Source organism: Lipophrys pholis (assembly GCF_963383615.2).
Source record: "Lipophrys pholis genome assembly, chromosome: 3".
Lineage (NCBI taxonomy): Eukaryota > Metazoa > Chordata > Actinopteri > Blenniiformes > Blenniidae > Lipophrys > Lipophrys pholis.
This window is the reverse complement of record NC_137627.1, coordinates 16,149,098-16,168,402: the sequence shown is the minus strand read 5'-3', so window position 1 is coordinate 16,168,402 and position 19,305 is coordinate 16,149,098. Positions and strand designations below refer to the sequence as shown.

At 40.4% G+C, this 19,305-nt stretch overlaps 1 protein-coding gene across 2 annotated transcripts in view; it reads left to right on the top strand.

Annotated features, from left to right (window-relative positions):
• The window catches only part of sik2b (salt-inducible kinase 2b), a 50,946-nt gene that overhangs the window by 8,744 nt on the left and 22,897 nt on the right, over positions 1 to 19,305 (top strand). For both annotated transcript variants that reach the window (XM_080459519.1, XM_080459518.1), the window contains exons 3-4: positions 5,944 to 6,007; positions 17,857 to 18,018. In XM_080459519.1, coding sequence (XP_080315645.1) covers positions 5,944 to 6,007; positions 17,857 to 18,018 — 226 coding nt within the window. The remainder of the gene's footprint in view (positions 1 to 5,943; positions 6,008 to 17,856; positions 18,019 to 19,305) is intronic.

Below are 19,305 nucleotides of genomic sequence, written 5' to 3'. Positions count from 1 at the left end.
CCTAACCAAAAGTGCACGATATATCACGACTTTCTGTCTGAGCTTAGATTAAATATGTATGTCAAGTAAAAGTACGTTCCAGAACATAAAAAACAAAAATATCTTCATCGGTAAAGTTTAGGACAAAAACTTTAAAGAGGACACAATTTACAATGTGACAGAGCACTATAAACATAAAGTGGAAATTTTGTAGGGTTTAGTTTTTTTTAATCCAGCATTAAAAACAAAGCCAAAGAGCAAAGAAATTGAAGTGGTTTGACCTCAGAATCTTCATCACGATGGGTCCTAAGGCAATTAAGTGTCTCTGATATCAAATTAGGATCATTGGACTCGAGAGCATAAGCTCGGCATTTCAAGTGTCTGTGGGTCAGTGGATAGAACGAGTCGCCTTCCTATCCCAAGGTTGGTGGTTCAGTCTTTAATCTCGCCCTGTCCATGAGTCGGAGTGTCCATGGGCAAGACCCCGAATCCCAAGTTACATAGCAGCCATCACCATTGTTCTGTGAGTTCATATACAAGTTAAATTCAGTTTGATACCACTATTATTTCTTGCCTTTTTTTATCAACAATAAAACTATGTTTCGTATCTTCCTGATGCTTATTGATACAAAAAAATGGTTTCATCCCCATCCTGGGCTATGGATAGCCACCCATTATATTTTGATTCATTTCGATTGCTTCGTCGACTAGAAGCTCTACCAATGTTGAAGCTGTCATCTTTTTCATTTGCCTCAGTTGAGCTTTGAAATGATTTCACTAGGCCCAGCCAGTGGCCAGCTTCAGCCAGGGAGAGTCATCTGGCTCACAAAAAATTGAAAGACCGGAAATGTTGGATATGAAGTAATCCTGCTGCATGCTGACTGAAAAGAGCTCATTGTCAGAGTGAATAATCTGAAGTGTTCTGAATGTGTTTTATAGAAATAAATCTCGGAAATGACCATTCCCTTATGTGACCTTGACACCTTTACAGTAGTTGTATGCTTGTCCAGGTGTATAAAGGACATTCACATACAGTTTTCAAGACTCAACAAAGTGTATTAAATAAAGGATTTGCTGTGGCTGGTGCACGTTAGCATTATGTGTTAAAAAAGAGCCTGGCTTAGCCTTCCGTCCCGTTGCTGTGATGTCACCCAGTAAAAAGGGTTTTGATGATTTTCTTGGATTATATAAGCCTTTTGGTCCTTTTACTTTGTCTAGGGAAAGCAAACGAGTGTTCAATATCATTACACAACCAAGTTGCATCATTCCAGCTTTCTACTGTGTTATTTTGGTGCGTATCATTATTTCCAACGGCCTATCCATCCAATCAGCTCTGGTCAATTAGCGATTTCCTTTCCAGTCTCATAACTTGGGTTGGCCCTGTGGCCCAGAGGAAAGCTGAGCTAATGAAGACATACAGAGATGGAGACAAACCAACTGTGGACTTCACTCGAGTTTGTCGTGTGTTGTGTGGCTCCAATATTAAAGTCTTTCCCCTCACGTGTTCAATCCTCAGCTCTTTGTTTTTCGAAGGGCGCATTCAGAATTCCCTGTTTGATCCGGACCAGGGTTCTCTTCAGGGACTTTCTGGGAAAGCCCAGCTTTCATGAGCTCTGATCCAGATCTAACAAGCGGTCTCTGGCCCCCTTTAAAATGTCAGCCACACTTCTCATGCAAGTGGACTTTCCAGTGGGTGGGGTGAGAGGACATGACGTAGAATGCAATGCATTTTGGGTATTAAACAAACAAAGCTATTGAATCAGAAAAAGCAGATGCTGAAAGAAAAAGTTGGGAAATATCTCGCAGGCAGACGTGGAGTAGTGAGAAAGGTGCTCATTGATGTCTAGTCCGAAGACTGTACATCGTGGTTGTTTGTGGCTACCCATTAGCCACGAGCTAATTAGCCTAGCCTCCACTGGCGGGACGTACGCTTTCGGTCCGGACCAATCATTGAGCCGCGTTTCTTCTTTACTTCTTCTCTCATCAGTGTGTGTTTCGGGCGGCAGCACCCCCAAACGAGCAGCTGTTATAATTGCGTGACGTTTTCCAGGTGGTTTTATCCACTCAAAATGCAAACCGAACCATATAAAGGTGTGAACATTTCTGACAATATCCAATCTATCTTTGTAAATATTAATTTAAAATGAGAATACAGTGGCAATCACAGAATATGAGTGAAGTGTCATTTAAGAGTCAGAGAAGGAGTCGGAAACGTCAAATTGTGTTTTTAAAAGTGTTTGTGACATTTGTAGGTCTCCAGCTTTGTGTTTGTGTAGGTCTCATGTTATGTTTCAGGCTACTAGAGGAAGTTCCAGCTGCCTGTCAGCTGATGTAAGCGGATAATCAGGGTCATCCATGTTGATTCAGCAGAGGCGCCCATGCCTTGTATGTCAGAGTTTTGTCATATTTGATAGATATAACGTGCATTTCTACTTGGTCTTTTTTTTTTTTTAAGTTGGTATCTTCTTAAATTAATTCTATTTACACTTACCAAAGTCCAGTGTTTAACTGCTTGTGCAGGACACTTGAAAGTTTATTGTTGTACATTCTCAGTTATTGTCCTGATATTTCCTTCTTGCTTCATGTTTGCAAAGTGAGGTTTTTTTTTAATTGTGTACATTGGTCATTTTCTGTAGCTTCCTGTCTTCACAATAAACCATATTTCTCATTTGAATGGTTATATAACACTCATGGTATAGAATTCTTTGTCACAGCATGTATGTAAGAAATTACTCGATTGAAGTGATGAAGCATGAAATGTTGACCTGCAGAATAAGCACAGAACTAACCCAACAGACAACCTCTGCTTGTGGACCTTCTGTCTCAGGGGTCGTATGGGGATGTGTAAATGTCACTTGGACATCTTGTTCTTCCTCTGATGATGTACAAATGTTTCCTACCCACAACCTTCATGCTCTATAGGTGCGATTGTATGAGAATATCTGCAGTTGGAGTTCCTGGAACATCCAAGAATAAGGCGTAGCCCAGAGCAGTATCTGTGGAGAACCACTGTAGCACATTATTGTACTTGAAGCCCTACACAAGACTGGGGAAAAAAAAACATAACACTTCCTCTTTAATGTTTACAGTCAACATTATTCAAAGTATAATTTCCAAACATGAAATGCATTTTGAAACCAAGACGAGAAAGAGAAAAATCTTTAATCTATGTTGACACCCTTATCAATATTAAAAAAAAAAAAAGAAGTTGTCATTCAGTCTATTTCCATAGCTCTGGTAGTTTCAAGTGATTGTGTTCATATTTATTCCATCATCTTTTTTGCGCATTGGCTTATAGTGTTTTACGTGGTGTTTGTAACATGAATGTAATTTGTTAAAATTTCAGACCTAATGTGAATGAAAATAGCTTCAAAGTATGTGTGGAATTAAATAAAATCCAAATCTTGATAAATATTCAGGTTTGGGTGAACTGTCTTAACATACAAAGAACTGTAATAGTACTTAACAATTTATATTCCAAGTGTTTATTATGAAACCTTTAAAAGTAATAACAAATAAAAGTTTATAGTGGCACCTCGTTTCCACAGACCTTTTTATTGTTTAATATCTAAGAAACCACTAACATTAACATGATTTCACATGTGTACTTGTAACGATTTATCATGGACGATTTATGATATCTAAAAGATTAAAACAATAACGGAGAGCAGATGAACTTAAATTTGTACCAATATCATGGTTTTAGGCAGCGAGCCGTCAAAAAAGACAGCCAAAAAAATAGCGGACGGGTTGCTCAAAGCCGTCTAAAATATGTGTATATTGTCCATCACTACTTGTCACTGTCAAAATTCCTTTTTTTTTTTTTTCGCCAAAATATAGCGAATTATGGGCTCAAGTACACAACTCGTCACAGACTTCCGGGTTGTATCACGCTCAGTAACGAGCAACGTAATTGCTCAATTCATACCATGTGGTATATACATTTTGAAGGGCGACCTCTGATTGCGTCGTAATTCTCTGACTCATCTTGATGCGTTCAAATGCTGGGTGAGAGGGGAGGAATTTGGACAATTGTTTTTCCCAAAATGCTGAGGATTAATATCTGCAGAAACTACACAGCTGAGCCTAATTCTATAGACCTATGATCAGTCAAATTTTTAATTTCCAAAATGTTGACACGTTTGGATAACTGCACATTATTCATGCTTTTTATTGAAGAAAAAAATATTCATTCTTGTGAAAATACTGAATTTGATAAAAGTGTTGACAATCATGCGACATTCTAAGGCATTGGGACCTCGCTATAGGAGGCCTGCAGATCACAAATAAGCATCTAATATTCAATTAAAACCTAATAAGAGGATAATAGAAACTATTTCAGAGTTCAGATACTCAGTTTAGGGGTGCAGATAGAAGCAATGCGTCAACTACAGGGGGAATAAACAAGATCACGTTGTGAAGTTTGGAGTGAGGTGAGTCAGGTACAGGTACAAGTGAAAACCATCACCAATGAAAAAAAGACAACTTTTTAACAAAGCAAGAAAGTATATTGGATGCATCAGCAAAAATGTTGAGGAGAAAAAGAAATATATTGCTGTAGTCCAGAATGCATTAGAATGCAACATTTAAGGTCTATCCCTATCGATTTATTTTTTCTTCTTTTAAATGGAAAAGCAACCTGGAGTGGCGGCTCTCTCCTGCTCAGAAAATATTGGCTTGAAATGTGAAAACCCAACTCTGACTATGGACATTTCAGGTTCCTCACTACATGTGTACAATTGGTTCCTTCCATTCATATGTGCCTCTGCCTGCTTCTGTTCCTCCTGTTTAACTGGCACAGCTCAATGAGACAGGGCCGATGTTAATGTCGTTGGTTACTTCTGTGTTTATCCTGCTGTGACGAGTCAAAATATCTGCTGTGAGAAAGGTTTATTTCCCACATTAGATGCAGTATTGGCTGCCAGCAGAGTACCTTTACCTGAGGTTAATTATTAAATTAGTTGAAATCAGAGAGGACAAATTGTGTTTGTTACACAACCAAGCTTATCAACAACAACAACAAAAAAAAAAAAGGCTTTTATTTCCTAAATACATGAATCGTTCATTGCAACAGATGGAAAATTGATCATAAACAATGAGCGTGGGATTTCTAGTGTGAATGTCTGGCTCACTGTGTCTGATTCATCCTCCTCTCTCCATCTGATTCTCCCCTCCGCATTTAAAACTATTCATCTCCAGAGCGTTTCTGTTTCTAAATCCGTTCTCCACCGCCTACACAAGTCAGCACAGTGTGAGGACCGAGAGGCTTTAAGTGCCATTCAGATATACTCGGCAACACCAACCGTCCACCTCCATTCTCTTACATGGATGCAATATTTAGACGCCGTTCCATTCATACTTTTTTTGTTTTTGTGGATGCCAGACGGCAGTTTAAGTGTAGAGCCAGCCCTGTGAACAACTCTGCTATATTTTGGTCATTTGTATTTCTTATTATAGGTCCATCCTCTTTGGACTAATACTCTCTTGTTGCAGGAGCCTGATAATCTAAAGGTGCATCCCCCCCAAAAAACAGATTACATTAGAACACTTCATTTTTTTCAATATTTAGATCATCAAGATGGCAATCTAGTTTAGCCTTATTGGACAAATTCAGATTATTAATTTTTTTTTAATTCTTTATAGTTTTAGCCTACAAGTCATGAAAATGTAATAGAATTATGAGATCCGAGGTTTTCCCAATGTTTTTTAAACAGTAGACCCTAGTTATCACTATTTGCATTTTAAAAAATGCCTCTAACTTTTCAATTCAGTTGTTTAGCATGCAATGAATATAAAAATAACGGACAAAACTATTAAGTTTTCAATTATATTGTTCGGTTTTTGAGATGCTCCTGTAGATTGTCTCATGCTATTGCTTCTGAAAGTGGTCTTCTGTGTATATTCACTCTCCCACTCTTCTCTCCTCCCTCGGCCCCATTCTTTTTCGTCTTCTCCCTCTTTCAGGTGATGGAGACGAAGAACATGCTTTACTTAGTCACGGAGTATGCCAAGAATGGGGAGATCTTCGGTGAGTGATACTTTCAGTTCCAAGATCCAGTCTGACTTCTGTAACTATGTCCCACCCACTTCATTTATGTCCTCTCTGGTATCAGTTTAAAAAAAAAACAAAAAAAAAACAACCCAATCTGCTCTTTTGCGTCAGTCATGCTTTCGACAAACAAGGACGTATCAAAGTCTTGTTCAGTTTGCATTGCTCTCACCGCTATCCCAGCCTCCATCTCAAAGGTCGTACGATTGATGGAAATCTAAAAAACAATGTCCTTATGCAACCCTCGTCATGTGCTGCTAGTAACCGTTGCAACAAATGTGCTGACATTGTTGGAGATGTATAAAGTGACATCACCGATGGCCCATAAAAATCTGCAGGGAGGCAGCCTCAAAGACAAAAGGGCTGATTTATTGCTCTGTGTGTTGCAGAATCGCTCTCACCTGAAAGGTTTACAGCTTCAATGTTCTGATTGTGCAAGATGTCAAGATTAGTCTCTTTGCGCTGGCAGGCAACGGCGTCATTTCTGTTTTTCAGAGTTTGTCAGATTCTCAGACTGAATTTGAATACAGTCTGTGAAACCTCTGCTCCGCTCTTCTGAGATGTGTCGGACTATTTTTCATGTTCTCATGCATTTATTTGTTAGGATTACTTTGTTTTGATTGGCATGATTTGAAGTATTGTAACAGATGCAGGAATGAAACATGTGACTCGAAAGACCCAACAGCTGTGGCTTTACACACTGGAACTTCCTTCTCGAGAACAGTGAAAATATTTCTGACGTGGTTTTTTCCTATTAAACTCTACAAGGTACAATTTACTGATTTTACAATAGGACGCCGAACAGAACCTGCAAAATTCTCACATTGGGATAAATAAAATAAGGAAGTCATCATACTTTTTGGTGTTAAAACACAGTGGTTGGCATTCATCGTCTATTGACCTTGTTCCGCTCCACACACTTTCAATTCTCCGTTCTTCCGCATTTTCTTAAGCATGTCCGTTTACCGAAAATTACAGTGTGGTGGACGGCAGCCCAGTGTTTTTATCTCATCTATAAAACTCCCAGAAAACGTAACAAACAACACTGCAACCAGAATATTAAAGTGGGAACACATGAAAATGTTGCCTCATCCCTCTTTAATTATGACCCGAGAGGACGACATGAGAAAGGACTGTGGTAACTTCTGGTGACATCCTCGTCACAGCCGGTCAGCTAGCGCTAGCCGCTATGCTAACCACTCGGAGTGGGTGAAGCAGAGCAACCAGCTGTTCCTGCAGCTTCAATGTTGTGGAAGGTTCAAATCTCATATGAAATAAACCAAGATGAAATCCTTTCAAACTTGTTATTCTTTATTGCAACTATGAGCTTACACCGTGAGACATGTGGACAACTCCGCACTAACTCTTCAACATCAGAGATTATGTTGCTTTAAAAGTTGCACAGTGCTGCATGAATCCACAGGTCGTTTGCTGCTCCACAACAGTCCTGTCTCTCCTCTTTATGTTCAGAAGGTTGTTGTTTCAGCTGCTTTCACTTCGTTATCCAGTTGTTATGACAGCTCCGCACGGAGCATGTGACAATGCTACACCTGGCTAGCCGGTTAGCCACGGAGCACAGACAGACAAAGCCAGACACAGATCACCGAATCGGCAACACACACAGCCAGCCGTGGAACACCGGAGCAGGCACGCAGCTAACGGTGGTTAGCCACGGAGAACTGACAGACAAAGTTAGCCACGGCTAGCTACAGAGCACTGGAGCAGTAGCCCACACAGCTCTAGCCGCGGCTAGACACCGGTGCACCGAGCTTCAATCCACATAAGCGATATTTAAAAGTCTTAATTCAGAGATGAATTGTCAACACCGTTCACCGTACAGAGCGAGCTGCTACTATGAGCAACGACACAACGCTACAGTAGTCCCACCCACCAACTTTTAAGACAAAATGATGCAATATGGCGGCGCCCGAGTTTTGGCGCCGAAAAAGATCAAAAGCTTGAAAGTCCCTGGTTTGAGTCCTGGTTGGGCTTGGAGACCTTTCTGTGCATAATGTGCATGTTGTCCTGATGAGTGTGTGGGTTATTATTGTTGAACTACAGTTTTCTCTCGCAGTGAATTTGAGGTTAACTGGTTTTTCCGACGGAGATTCGATTTTTTTTTTTTTTGTAATAATTTAAAAATCTTTTAAAACTTGTCCCCGGTATTTGGTCGGTTAAATTCAATACAGTGACCAACAATGACTTACTCGATTAACCTCTTAATTTTATATGGAAATAAAAATGAAGAAACTCTCAAATAGTCCCTTTAGCCACTAATATTTAAATCCTGGTGGTTTTTTTTGCTGTTTTTAGTCTAATCACCTTCACCCTCGAATTCCATAAATGCAATATAAACCGCATATCTTGCCTTCTTAATGGGGTTGGGAACATCAGTTGTGTTGTGTGGAAGTCTAGTTGGTTCACAGGGGTGAAGGTCAGTCAGTCCAGAAAATTGCCAAAACTTTGAATGTGTCCCTAAGTGCAGTAGCAAAAACCGTCAGGCTCTACGATGAAACTGAATCACATGAGGTCCGCCCGACGAAAGAAAGACCAAGAGTCAAATCTGCTGCTGAGGATAAGGTCATCAGAGTCACCAGCCTCAGAATTCACAAGTTGACAGAACCTCACATTAGAGATCAAATAAATTCTAAACAGAGTTCTAGTAGCAGACACATCTCTACATCAACTGTTCAGAGAAGAAAAATCTGGCCTTTATGGTTAAGTAGCTGCTAGGAAACCATGCCTAAAGAAGGAGAAACAACAAGCAGAAGAGATTTGTTTGGGCCAAAAAACACAAGGAATGGACATTAGACCAGTGGAAATCTGTGCTTTTGGTCTGATGAGTCCAGATTTAAGATTTTTGGTTCCACCCCCTGTGGCTTTGTGTGACGCAGAAAAGCTGACTGGATGGTTTCTACATGCACGGTTCCTGCCGTGAAGCATGGAGGAGGAGGTGTGATGGCGTGGGGGTGTTTTGCTTTGGGGATTTATTCAAAATTGAAGGCACACTGAGCCACATGGCTGCCACAGCATCCTGCAGCAACATGACATCCCATCCAGTTTGCATTGAGTTGGACCATTGTTTAATATTCAACAGAACAATGACCCCAAACACCCCTTCAGGCTGCGTGAGGGCTATTTGATGGAGTGCTGCCAGATGACCTGGCCTCCACAGTTACCTGACCTAAACCCAATACAGATGCTTTGAGATGAGATGGACCACGGACTGAAGGCAGACGGGGCAACAAGTGCTCAGCATCTCTGGAACTCCTTCAAGACTTGGAAAACTATTTCCAATGACGACCTCATGAAGCTCATTGAGAGAATGCCAAGAGTGTGCAAAGCAGTAGTGAAAGCATAGGGTTTTGAATTATATAAAATATGAATCACAATTGAAGTTATTTCACACTTTTTTGTTTACTATATAATTCCAGATGTATTCATTCATTGGTGTGATGATTTTAGTGAGAATCTAAAATTTCATGAAAATAAATAACATCAAATAAGGTAGGTGTCAAAACCTTAGACGGGTGATATATATATATAGTAACTTCAGATTTGTTTTTATCAAAGTTATGTTTATAACTTGACACCTGATTTATTTATATATTTATAAAAAATATTTTGCCAATATGTTGGAATTTATGATAAAAATGTATCTTCATATAAAGGTTTCACTTTATAATATAAAAATCAGCTGTTGTCTTCAGCATGGAAGTAATAGACGTATAAAATTTAGTTTTTTCATTGGCTGTTTATATTTGTTGAACAATGAACAGGCCTGTGGTATCTTATCAGTCAATAATGATCAGCCTTTCAATTTCATTGTCATCATTGCAATATTTTGATATGTGATAGGAAATATTTGGATAATGATATAAGATGGGTGTAACACATGATCAGTGATTAGGCAATTAATGACAGCAGCCAGAATGTATTTCATAAAGTTGTATTAACAAGTAAGAAATCCTACATGTGAGAACTTTTCTCCATTTTGTGTATGGCTAAAACGGAGTATTCCTCATGAACCTTTTGGAACAATTATTTTAAGTGAAAATTTAAATTTCTTAATAGATAGGGGTACCTATTCGATGAATATGTTTAAATTTCAACACTCGATTATAGAAATGATCTTTTCCAGTCAGTCTGTATCCGTTACTATTTTAGTCTCAAGCATGAAGACGGATATTGTGTTGGAAAGGACAGACAAGTTGGAACATAACAAGAATAGTACACCAAGATAAGCATTTATCTTTGTCTGCCATAGGACCGCATGCACTGTATTGGTGCCACCCATGCACACTGGCGCTATATTTGTACAGTGTGTACCGACTGTCTTCAATGCAGCACACTGGACATGGAACTCCCAAATCCCCAATTTTTCCACCTCATTTATAGGATGATGCATGTTTGGGTGCCAGCGTGGCTAAGCCATTCCTTCACAGAGCTGAAATACTTCTGGAAATGTTCCAGCTTTGAATGTGCAAAAACTTACATTCAAATATTTCAAGGATTATTATCACAAGTGCAGGCCTGTCGGTGTGTGAACAACCTGTAAGAGGTTCATGATCCACATACAGTAGATTAATGGCCTCACCTATTAGACCGTCTGAGAATGTTTGCACTTAGCCTACTTCCAGACACCAGAGCTGAGAGGATTACTCAAGCAGTTGACTACGGCAAACTTTAATAGTCACGTCTGTTGCCTGTACATGAACGCGTGCATTATGTGTGTGTGTGTGTGTATGTGCATCTTTGCGAGTTTGAGACCAGTGTTCCACTTGTGATGTTGAATCAGCAGCTACTTCTGCTCCTGTGACCCAGAGAGAGCGGGAAGCAGGCACAAAGAAAAACAATTACAGAGCGTGGTTAAGAAATGCGAAGGAAGTACAGACGTGTAGAGAGATAAGATGGAGCGGCTCATTCCTATTGGTTGACGCCGTAGCTCACTGTAAATTGAGCAAACGGCAGCTTCTGTGAACCCCGTCAAGATATGTAGTGACAGGAATATTACATGCCACTCATGGTACAGTAAACTCTTGAAAGAGCCAACAGTGGCTTTCTATTTACACTACAGACACGAGGAGAGATATCAAGTTTGTCATGTGGTTTTGCAGCAGGAGGTTTGTACAGTTTCCAAATGTCAGTTTCGGCGTGTGAAGAACCAAATAAGATCGGTATGCCTCTGTTTGTGTAACCCATAGATTTGCTCATGGATCATCTCCGGGTATTATAAAACCATTGTGTCCTGATTCCTTAGACCCCTCTGCCCTGATTGCACAATGCAATGCAGTTATGTAAGACATTTATATGTCATCATCAGCTGCAGCGGCAGCAGCAGCTTTGACTCAGCGAGGCAGACAGCTAAGGTAGCTGCAGCACTCGACTTGTGTTACAGTTTTCAGTCCCACAAAATTGAACAATCATTTTTGATTTCCAAATACACTTTCTGGAGGTGGATCAAGTTATTGACTCATGATGCACTCAGACAAATGGGTAAGTTGCCAAGCCAAGTCTCCAGTCGCTCCCTCCGCTATCGCCATCCCGAGAGCTTCCTCCATTTTTTCCTGACATGATGAATGTCTCCGGTCTGCTACTGGTCGCAGGTTACACAGGGCAGAGGATGCACCGTTGTGGTTTTGTGTACGCGTAGCAGCCCACCTTGTTTCAGCGAAGCAGTAAAACCCTGGCTGAGCCTCCCAATTCTCTCCTCACTCCAAATAGTGAAATGGTGTTGTGAAAGGAGCAGGAGGGGTAGCGTGTGTGTCTGCAGCCGTCAAGACAAAGGAGCGTATCTGGGTTTGGCACTAGGAGGTGGGGAGTGATGGGTTCATTCTTGCAAAAGGGTGGGTGGGCACAGTAATGGGCACAGCCGAGGCATCGATGCCAGCCAGTTGAGGCTGCTTTGTGTCTGTCTTTCTTTCTCTCTGCCGCCTGTCTGTCATTCTGCTCCTCCACAAACAGCCTCACCACCACCGGATGGATCAAACCTGAAAAATGGGTCAACGACAAATAAAGCGGAGTTGCAGAGGCAGTAGTGGATGAAGGCAGAGGAGAATAGGAGAGGAGAGAGCAAGGGACATCCATTTGAATTTGGAAGGTGGTGGGGAAATGTAGGGCATGCATATTTAAGAAAGCACTGCTGGAGAGAGAAGGAGATGGAGGAAGAGAGAGAGAGAGAGAGAGAGAGAGAGGCAAGTATAATAGCTGGCAGTGAGTAAAATCACTCATGCAGATCTTTTGCCTGACTAGGAATGAGACTGAGGATGTTGACTTCAAAGGGGTGTCGGGGTATTTTGGAGACATTCATATTTACTCAGACTGTCAATTTCTACATAAGCCATCCCTCATATCACTGGGTCAATTTTCTGCAGATCTGCCAGCAGCGAAGGCGGGGCAGCTTTGACTTGGATGACCTTGAGAAAAACTCTAATGAGCAGAAGAATAAAAGTTTCACTTGATGTTTCATACCAACAAAGTTGCAGTGCTTTCATGAAATAAATTCATATGAAGTGTATGTTGAGAATCCGCACTACGGGGTAGTGGTTCGCGCTGCCGCCCCACAGCAAAAATACATTATGTCCAAGTCCAGTTAGAAGCATGTCGTGTGAAGTTTGCGTGTCCTTTTGCATTTTGGGACTTTGGGTAAAAGAACGTTGGATGGAAATCTTATTTTATTGTCGTTCATTTGTGGAAGGAGAAGGACACAGGAGCTCATTTCAGTGTTTTAGAGAATGATCACAGCATGAACCAAAGATGTGTTTTGCAATCAAACAAACAGTGCAACACTAATCTGTTGTCTGCGTGAAGCACATTTTCACCGTTTGGACTCTTTGATGCATTTATAAGTGATTGTGAGCTTTAGTCTAGTAAAAAGGTCAACACAAGAACATTTTGTTTCTCAGTTTTGCCGAGCAAAGTTCTGTTTCATACGAATGTCATAGTACTCATGTAAATCCACTTTTAGAACAAAACAAACCTGACTGGCATGCAAACATGAGTGTAAAGCACTTTGGGGACTGCGTACACAGTGGAAAAGCACTATACAAGTATAATCCATTTATCATGCATAGTCTCTTAGTTATAATTACGATAAAATTACACTGGACATGATTCGTGTATGATTTTAACAATTCATATTAAATCCTAAGATATAATGCTCATATCTGCTGATTTGCACTGAATTTGGGTGACGCATGAAAAGGGCTTATTTTGTCTCTTTCAAATTAAAGCTGAGTGACAAGCAGCATCAGAGGCGCTTTCAAGAAACCACCTGCTACAAAGAAAATTGAAAAAGAAAAAGCTTTGACAGGTTCTTTTTTAAGTTTATGTAAGTTGGTCTGTGTTTCAGTGATGGCAGACATTTGATTATAGAATTGTCTATCTGCATGACTTATTGATTGCTATATAAAAAGATGGCGGTAATTTACCGCTCAAAAATCATCGCTTTGCAAAACCACTCTGAAAACCACAGATTTAAATTGCAAGCTGCAAAACGTCACCCAAGTCAAGACTTGCAAAATGAATAAATACTGCTAGTATCACAATTTTATGTGATATGTGATTTTTTTATTTTAAATATATATGATGACATTGAAGCATATCTTAACTGAGGCTTATTTTTCATTTACAAAAATCTACTCACCCACTATCTGTTGTGAATTCCTTCTTGTTGAAAATTCCTGTTCCAGGTTTTGCACCCACTACCTTTTCCCATTTAAATCTTGCCCTCCCTTGCAACAACATAGCAAATAGTTTCTAACAACACTGCAATTTAAATGTAATTCATGAGTTATTTCTATGCCAAGGAATGCGTAAAATAATAATAAAAACTCCTCTCAAGGTGGGACTCACGTACTCAGGTGTTATGATGACATCGATAAATAATACCATATCGTCTGCATGAAAGGCTACAAGAATCGCATGCTTTCAAATGCATTCCTGTTAAAGTATTAAATCATAGTGATTTTCTCGGGGAGGGATGTGAGTAAGCCAACTTCAATTTAGCTTTGCTCTTAACGATGTGCTTTGTGGCTGCAACTATCTGTTCTGACAAATATGATCAATTATTAACATAAAAGCAAACTTTAAAAAGGGCAATTCTCATTTCCCAAATTCACAGTATTCACTATTGATTAGCTTATTCTGATCAACAATCCAAAATCTAATGGAATCAAATATGAGTTTTACTATCATATCATTTAAATGATCTCTTATCTAGACGGTAAAGCAAACAAATGTTTATTCTGGGATTTAAAAAAAATAAAAAATTATAAATAATGAACTACTCTGTCCTTAACCTTGTTTTTAAAACATAAATCAGTAAATGTGATCTGGCAACAAATAGGAGCAATGTGAGCAATTGCTGGGAAAAGGGGAAAAACCTGACACTTTGCCCAACTCTGTCGGCTCTGCCCTGATGGAAGTTCCTTTAAACAGCTAATGAGTTCAAACCAAGAGGGTAAGATCAGCGGATGGAACACGCATGAAGGGGTCGTCTGTGAGCTTTGTTTTGCTTCTTTACTTAAACTGTGAAATAGTACATGGTTGTTTGACTGCTTATAACTTGGATTAAATAGAAGCACTGAGCTCCAGCTGGCTCCAGTCCACATTAACCCCTTGAGGTATCCGTATTAAATCAGCCAACATCGATCAACACGCATATAGATGTGACATTAATGAAGCTTCCAAATTTAAGCGGTCTGGGTATCCGTTACTGATGTGTGCCCGGCTGTGTGTTTGCCCCTTGTCCTCCGCATGCACACACGTTCGCATGTATACACACTCCCCATGTCAGCCCCACAATGTTGTCTGAAGTCCAGCCAGAGGTCTGACCGACAAGCCAGTTTATACCCGCGGTGTCCGTCCCCTCCAAACCTGAGCAGCTGTTAAGAGACTTAGCTCCGTGCCCAGCCCTCAGCAGAAGTGGAACATAGTGGTTGTTGAGCTATTCCCTAATACCCCTATGATTCATTCTGTTCACTTTCCCAGAATGCAGCGCTGCATGCCTCACTGTGCCGAGGTCCTTACCCTCCCCAACATTGCACCAGTGTATTACTCATCCTTCCACTGGGGCATCACACTGCATTTTGTGTCTGTCTCTGTTTGTCTGTTGAGTGTTTCTTTGTGTTTGTGTCTGTGTGTGCAGCCAATGCTGCTGTTGGCACAGAGCTGAAGATATGTTGAGGTTTCCGGCACTTGGTTCTCTGAGCTTTTATTTATTTTCTTTATAGTATCAAGCACACTTAGTTGCAGAGCAAGAAGCTATAGCCAAATAATCAAGCACTCCACTGACTGCAGATGAATCTGTTGCTGTTGTGTTTTTCATTAAAAATCTGCTGGTGGTTGCCCCTGAGCTGTGACTACAAGGTCACAATAATGGAAATGTTATATATTATTGTTGGTAAGAGATGACACGTATTCATGAAGAGTCAATCCCGCATTTCTCATGATAGACTCAAAACATATTAATCTCCGCAGGTTCACTTTCCAGGTGATGAGATTAGCAGATGAGGCCATTTTAACCACATTTTAGATGCATTGTATTTAAAAGATTTTAACTACATGTTGACTTAATCAACCCGAATTATAGACAAAGTTTACTTTCATTGAACTGGTAGCCACAATTCTCCTATAGTGTGATTGATTGGTGACGTGTCCACAGTGTACCCTGGACTGGCTTCAGCCATAAGCACACTATAATCGGCTCCAGATGTGGATAAATTGGTAAAGAAGATCAATGAAGGAATTCTTATTCTCATCATAGTAAAAGTCATCAGTCGCAATTTGGCCACCTGATAGTAAAGCTAAAGTATTTGTGAGCATCAGAATAATCACAGGTGTCCATCCCTCCTTTAAACCACAACCTATTATGCATTATGTCCTGCTTTGCAATTTGTGACAGTGTTTCATACATCTTTTGTAAATCGTGGACACTGCATGCTTGTTACTTTAAAACCTGAACATGAGCACATCTTTGGGAATCATCTTCAAATCATTTAACCAATGGAACCTTCTTGCATCACATTCTGCTCTCAAATCAGAATCAAGTCAATGCTGCACCTTACCATACAGGTGCTTGCAAATGCTGCTTGGGCTTTAAGAGACTGACGCAGGACAGGAAAGGCAGAGGTTTGATCCCAGAAAGAGTACCGGTACTTAAGAGTCCAGTCATTCCTGCAGGTGCATACTTGGACCTTCTCGACACATTCCCCTCATCTCTGTGTTTTTTGATTAGCGACAGTGTTTGAAAGCTGCTCTGGTCACTGAAGGGCCTCTTCTTTGGAATTTGCCAGCTACTATCTAATCAGGTTTTCCCGATGTGCATTCACAAACCATTTTGGAGAGGATCGAGCTGCATCCCTTAGGTTTAATGCTACAGCTTCAGGCTTAAGTCTTCTTTTTTTTCTTTTTCTTTACAGTATTTCCAGCTCACAACTGACCTTTTGGTCAACTCTGCGCTGTGGAAACACAGTTGTTAAGATGAGGTGTTCATGATGGCCTCAGGACTAATGCTGCTCTACTTTGAATATCTCATATTGAGTTGACGTCACTGTGTTTTTGATGTTAATGAGGTGTGAAAGTAGCTTACTGTGACTTCCCATTGCATCCGCACAGAGGCCTGGATGTTGAAATTGTGCTGATGTTCGCATGCGTATGTGCGTTTAAAAAAAAAAAAAAAAAATGCAAAGGATGAGATGCATGTGGAAGAAAGAACAAGAAAAAACACGTTAGCCTCATTCCTGTTTACAAAAAGGTTATTTTATAATTTGCTGATGATTTAGTTTTTCTGCATTTTCCTCTTTATTCCCATATGATGTTTCATGGGTGGGGTTTGCTCTGGCTGTTATGCATTGTTGTCAGGTTTGGTCAGTGGTCTGTATCCATGCCAGCTGGAAGGGAAGGCCAACTTTGAGTGTCCTATCTTGTTTGCCACTGAGTGTGAATTGAAGAGTTAGCAAGCTATCTGGACGCGGAGGTGTGAAGAGAAACCCTGCCGCCTGCAACGAGCGCCACACTACGCGAAGTTCACGGGGCTGCAAAGATCAGGCATCTTGTAAAATGGTCCATTGGGCCAGCTTTGTCAGAGAGCAGTGAGAAGCTGAAGGGTTAAGAATGAGAGCAGGCTTTGACATCAAGGTTGATGATCTAGATGTGTCAAAATTAAATAAATATATATATAGCCAGAGTTTTGCATATCAAATCGGATGTTTTCCTGATTCTATGCATAAGCAAATTCTTCTCTTGATTTGCCCTCCTGATTGTCCAATGTGTTTGTATATTTGTGTGCACACTGCAATCCTCCTGTGCCATCATTATTAAACAAACCTCTCAACATACAGGCTCATCTACTTTATTTTTAAAATGTGTACATGATGCTGCGGTCGACCCATTATCAGAAATACCTGCTTCCCCTTTTCTGCTTTTAGCTACGACAACACTGTGCATGCTGCGCTGTCAGCCACTGCCGACTTACGTGCGCTCTTCTACCAACCAAAACACTAAGGAGTGAGGTTCAGAACAGGTATTTGCATTGTACGTCTTGTGCTACGTCAGTTTACAAAGCGAGCTGTAATGTAGAGCAGGTGTAAACTGCTCTTGGCACCGGGCCTGCGCCTCATCAAAAGTTGATTATCCTTTCAACACAACCGCCCAACACTGCGTGCAACGAAAAGCCAGCTCAAATACATTCTTCGTGTGCCTTGATACCTTATACTGTGTTTGAAAGTGCCTCAGAGCCAGATTATGTAATCCGTGTAAAATAGTATCTGCACTCGGTAGTAACATATTATGTTCCCTCTTTCCAATGTCTGTCTCCCCGGCTGCAGACTATCTGGCAAAGCATGGCCGTCTCAGCGAGCTGGAGGCCAGGAGGAAGTTCTGGCAGATCCTGTCAGCTGTCGAGTACTGCCACAACCGAAACATCGTCCACAGAGATCTGAAGGCAGAGAACCTGCTACTGGATGGCCATATGAACATCAAGATTGCAGGTATTCGTCAATTCAGTTTTATATACAAAAAGTCAGTTTCATCTTTGTTGTTTCACAGCACAGAGAACAACAGACTGCCTCAACATTTTGTAGATCACAGGCAGCATCGACAGATTAGCAACTTTTTTTTGCTTCACATCCCGAGATGCCTGCAGGTATAAAACCCATTTTAATTTAGAGTCCACACACAGCGTAATTTCATCTCATTTGGGTCAGACCTGCAGACTTTAGCAAGATAATCTATGATTAAAAACTTTATTTATTTTTGTTTCAGTACAAAGGATTTGAAACTCATTCTGAGAAGTTTTGCACCATTTACAAAATCTACAAAGGAACTGATTTTTCTTTTTGCAAAATAACATCCTTATGTTCGTGGAAAGGGAGCTAGATTTCAGTGCAGTGTCTCATTTTAATCACCAGGTCAGTTTTGTGTTTCGGTAGCGACATTTACTTGTTCACTTTTTGTCTGATTGAATCCGTTCCATTTGAGACGTTGTCCTGTTTTGTTTTTACATAAACACTGATAAAGTAATCGCATTGATGTGCAACTTTACATCCACCTAAAATATCATCCAATTCAGTCAATGTATCATTCGCCTAATGTTTTGCACCGTGACGTTGACTGTTTGAGATATACACACATCATCCCACATCCAGCTGTTTTGACTTCTTTTAACTGCAACGCCAAAAGAAACGCTCCGTGTTCAGAGGAAGATCACGAAGGGGCAAACACATTTTTTGTATTGCCTGCATCAATCAGTGGTGCATTACACCACCCTGATTTTTTATTTTTTCCCAAAACACTGTGAGTGACGCATACTGTGTCGATGTTATATAACAGATATGCACACAAACATTTATTTGCTAATTGTTTATAGAATAGAATAGTATAGAAATACTCAAGCATTTGCTTGTAAATTTTTCTGGTAATAATGAATCTGATTTAGAAATAGCAGTCATTAGATCTCCTTTTGTTATTACCCGACTTTACCCTTCACCCTCTGGTTTACCGGTTTTGCCTCACAAAACACAAGTTGCACAGAGAGAGAGGACAGAGAGCACGGACTACAAGACGGACATAAAGGTTGACATGGTCACATATGAATGTACTAAGAGGACGTGATGAGATCCTCAGTGCATTGAATGAGGTCTCCCAGCAGTCCAAACCTATAGAAATAAATGTATAAACGAGATAAACACATGAGCAGTCGCCCTGATGGAGAAGTACAGGATGTCTGCAAGGGAGGTTTGATCTATTGCCTGCTATGATCTCCAGGCTAATGTAAC